The 4,463-nt window shown below is 59.8% G+C and overlaps 1 protein-coding gene across 1 annotated transcript; it reads right to left on the reverse strand.

The window, feature by feature from the left end:
• Window positions 1–591: 591 nt before the first annotated feature.
• LOC309416348 (olfactory receptor 14I1-like) lies at window positions 592–4,060 on the reverse strand. The gene has a single exon (XM_082015910.1). It carries the CDS (start codon window positions 2,585–2,587, stop codon window positions 1,601–1,603), a length of 987 nt encoding a protein of 328 aa, XP_081872036.1. The 5' UTR covers window positions 2,588–4,060; the 3' UTR covers window positions 592–1,600.
• Window positions 4,061–4,463: the final 403 nt, after the last annotated feature.

The following is a 4,463-nucleotide window of genomic DNA, read 5'->3' on the forward strand; positions in this document are numbered from 1 at the left end:
GAAAAATACAGGGGAGGGTGACCTCATAGACATGCACCTAGTAGACAGGTTCCTAACCTAGCAGATAGTAACCTAGGGCAGGTGAGATAAAGGACTAGGGGAATAAAGAGGATAGAACCAGGCTCACTAGAGATGAGCCTAGGGGTGGCATGGCAATTTTGGGAGCAAAATCGATAGCCCGGCTCAAGTGCATCTGCACCAATGCACACAGCATGGGCAGCAAACAGGAGGAGCTGCAAGCCACTGTGCAGCGGGACAGCTACGACTTGGTCGCCATCACAGAAACATGGTGGGATGACTCTCATGACTGGAGTGCTGCAATGGATGGCTGTAAGCTGTTCAGAAGGCATAGGCAAGGAAGGAAAGGCGGTGGGGTGCCTCTGTATGTTAGGGCGTGTTTTGACTGTGATGACAAGGTCGAATGCTTGTGGGTAAGGATGAGGGCAGAAGCAAACAAGGCAGCTATCCTGCCGGGAGTCTGTTCTAGACCACCTAAACCAGGATGCAGAGGCAGATGAAGCGTTCTACCAGTGGCTGGCAGAAGTCTCACAGTCGCTAGCCCTTGTTCTCGTGGGGGACTTAACCTACCAGACATGGTAATACAACACAGCGGAGGAAACAGTCTAGGAGGTTCCTTCAGTGTGTGGAAGAGACCTTCCTGACACAGCTGGTACGTGAGCCTACCGGGGAGGTGCCGCGCTTGACCTGCTGTTTGCGAACACAGACGAACTGGTTGGAGATGTGGCGGTTGGAGGCCGTCTTGGGCCTCGCGACCATGAAATTATAGGGTACAGCAACAGAGCAGCCTGCCCCGAGCCGGTACCTACGGAAAGAGGTTTCTCTGGCTCATGGATTCCTCCCTGCAGGCACAGGAATGCTCCCTTGCTCTTCTCCAGGGACATCGCAGGTTCCCCAGGTGAGCGTGTCCAGGCTGGCCTGGCCGGCTGCTCCTGGTTCCCCCCACGTGCTCCCTGCAGGGCCCTGAGCTGGCGATGCTGCTCTGCAGAGGGAGGGGGCTGTGGTGCCCTGGGGCCATGGGCTAACCTTGCCCCGGCCGTGCTGGTCAGGGTGGGGAGCAGAGCCAGCGGGACGGGGATCACTGCTGCTCAGCCCCTTCCTGTCTCCCCCGACTGCTCAGTAGCCAAGGACAGGGCTGGGCAGGACACGGGGGTGTCTCCAAGGGCAAAAGGGCCAGGGCAGGGCTTGTCCTGGGCCAGGGCTCCAGGGAAGCAGCAGCCCCGACTGGCAGGCGGCAGAGAGGGAGCGCCCAGGGCGGCAGCAAGGGGCAGCCCCAAGGGCGACAAGGGCTGATCCTGCATGGGGCAGCTGGGCATTGGCCTCCTGAACCCCTCCTGCACGCTGGGGCTGCTCCCCCAGCTCCACAGGAGAGGTGAAGAGATGGGAGCTGAGACAAAGAATTTTTAGCTGGCTCCTGTATTGAGTTTACGTAAAGAGGGACAACGGATCAACATGTACATGAGGTCTTCGGGTCAGGAAAAAAAAAAGGTAGGAGGCCAAGGATAACAATATCACAGGTATAAAACAAAAAGCCAAATGTAAAAAAAAAAAAAAAAAAAAAAAAAAAAAAAATTAAGAAAAGTTAATCCTGGCTTTTCCTGAGGTACAGTGGGAACCCTTGTGGGACAATGGGCACCTTTTTCAGCAGTAGATCGTATACGAATATTTTCCAGAGAGCATCCCTGATTTCCTTGTTCCTCATGCTGTAGATGAGGGGGTTCACTGCTGGAGGCACCACTGCGTACAGAACTGCCAGCACCAGGTCCAGGGATGGGGAGGAGATGGAGGGGGGCTTCAGGTAGGCAAATATGCCAGTGACAAGAAACAGGGAGACGACGGCCAGGTGAGGGAGGCACGTGGAAAAGGCTTTGTGGCGTCCCTGCTCAGAGGGGATCCTCAGCACAGCCATGAAGATCTGCACGTAGGACACCACGATGAACACAAAACAGCCAGAAACCAACAAAGAACTTAATTCAAGAAGCCCAAGTTCCCTGAGGTAGGAGCGTGAGCAGGAGAGCTTGAGGATCTGGGGGATTTCACAGAAGAACTGGTCCACAGCATTGCCCTGGCAGCGTGGCAGTGAAAATGTACTGGCCGTGTGCAGCAGAGCATGGAGAAACCCACTGCCCCAGGCAGCTGCTGCCATGTGGGCACAAGCTCTGCTGCCCAGGAGGGTCCCGTAGTGCAGGGGCTTGCAGATGGCAACGTAGCGGTCGTAGGCCATGACGGTGAGAAGACAACACTCTGCTGAATTGAAAAAGAGAAAAAGAAAGAGCTGTGCGGCACACCCCGAGTAGGAGATGTCCCTGGTGTCCCAGAGGGAACTGGCCATGGCTTTGGGGACAGTGGTGGAGATGGAGCCCAGGTCGAGGAGGGAGAGGCTGAGGAGGAAGAAGTACATGGGGGTGTGGAGGCGGTGGTCGCAGGCTATGGCGGTGATGACGAGGCCGTTGCCCAGGAGGGCAGCCAGGTAGATGCCCAGGAAGAGCCCGAAGTGCAAGAGCTGCAGCTCCCGCCTGTCTGCGAGCGCCAGGAGGAGGAAGTGGGTGATGGAGCTGCCGTTGGACATTGGCTGTTTCTTGGCACGGGGGCACTGTTCAAACAAGGAAGGGAGAGGGTAGAATTAGGAGAGACTCCTCTGAGCAAAGCCCCTCCATTTGCCATAGCAACACCCCCAGCTGAAATGCATTTCCTTTCCCTGCGCTGTGCTGGCTGAGTGTCCCAGCAGGACGGGCCAAGCAGACAGTCGGGGCTCCCGCAGAGGAGATGTTCTAGCGAGAGCGTCAGCTCCTTGCCCAGCAGGCAGCGCCCAGAAGACATCGGCAGGGACGGCCCGGAGAGAGCTGCCTGAGCGCAGCCTCCCGCAGCGCTTGTCTGCAGTTCCCCCCGGCCCCGGCCCCTGTCTCTGCTGCCTGGAGCTGTCCCTGCCCGCAGCTCTTGCTCTGTCCCCAGGTGTCCCCTCCCTGCCAGTGCTCACAGAGCCCGTCCCAGCGCTGTGTGCTCAGCTCTGCCCTGCAGACACCTCCCAGCAGCAGGGCCCTGCCCTGCCCTGCCCTGCCGGGGGTTGCTCCTGCCATGCAGAGCTTCTCCCGGCAGTGCCCTGGGGAGCTCCCCGGGCAGGCTGAGAGCTGACCCCGGCAGGCGGCAGAGTCCCTGTCCCGGCACACAGCCCCTGGGGTGCAGGGACCCTGCTCGGAAGGACAGCCCTGGGCACCCCTGGCTGCACCCCCAGACGCACACCTTCCCAGCCATGCCCAGAAGGCAGCCGTTGTGCCTGTCCCTCCGATGGTGCAGCAGGGAAGCCCTGCTCCGCAGCACGCCCTCCTCCTCTGCGCTGCAGAAACCGAGGGACTCCTCCCGGCAGCTCCCAGGAGCCGTCGGATGTGCCGGTTCTAGGAGGTGCCTCCAGGAGAGGCAGCGGCATTGCCCTGCGGCCAGAGACTTACCACAGACGGGGCTGTGCAGATCTCTGCCGCGGGAAGCTCTCGGCATCCCCCCCCTCCCAACTGCCTTTATGCTCTCCCAGCCTCGCAGGTCTCCTCTCGGTGCTGCAGGCCGTGCCCCCAGCCCCGCTCCTGGGCAGAGCTGGCTCTCGGCAGCGCTGCCCGCTTGCCGTGAGCTCCTTCCGTCCCAGGAGCCCGGCCCAGCTCCGCCGCAGAGGACCAGCCCGAGGCACTTTAATGACCCCTCTGGTGGGTTGGGTGCCGACTCCATCCACCTCAGGCCCTGAGAGGAAGCTGAAGAACCTCTCGAGAAGGCAAAGGCAGATGCCACGTCCAAAGCTCCTTGGAGCACTCATGGGTCCCACTGAGGGACACTGCTGAGAAAGCGTCCCCAGGGGCTGGTTAGGGCAGAAAGCTGCAGGCAGTGATGACAGGTCGAGAAAAACACGGTAAAGGTGGCTCTGATGCTGAGTAAACCTGCGCGTGTTCTGTCAGGCCAAAGGGCCAAGCCCTGACCCCGACCCTGGGAAGGGAGATCCTGTCCCTTACGCATTGCTCAGGGCTTTTCCTGGGGCCGTGTGACCTGGGGACGTGCAATGCCAAGTTCAAGACTATGGGACAGCACCTCCAGGCTCTCGGCTGGAGACAAGGAGGCCACGAGGCCCTCGTGCTGTCAGGGTAAGGTGTGTCCTGGCAGGCCTTGGTGGAACAGGCCACAGCCAGAGCCAGCGGCAGAAAGGCCTCAGCTCTGGCGGGGGCTTTATTCTTGCCAGCTCCCTTGACCCTCTCCACCACAGGCTGCCCTGCGGTGTCCTATGCCGGCACCTTTTTCCTCGCGGGCTGTGGACACCCACCATGCTCACCAACCTTCCTCTCCCTGGAGCATCTTCCTGCGCTTACTGACATCTCTCCACCCTCACGGGCTCTTCCTTGGAATACAAAGCTTGGGCTAATCCAGGCTCTCTCTGGGTGGCCTGTTGTGCCACAGCACTGCCCTTGGAG

Source organism: Phaethon aethereus (genome assembly GCF_964289735.1).
Source record: "Phaethon aethereus genome assembly, contig: HAP1_BTS, whole genome shotgun sequence".
Lineage (NCBI taxonomy): Eukaryota > Metazoa > Chordata > Aves > Phaethontiformes > Phaethontidae > Phaethon > Phaethon aethereus.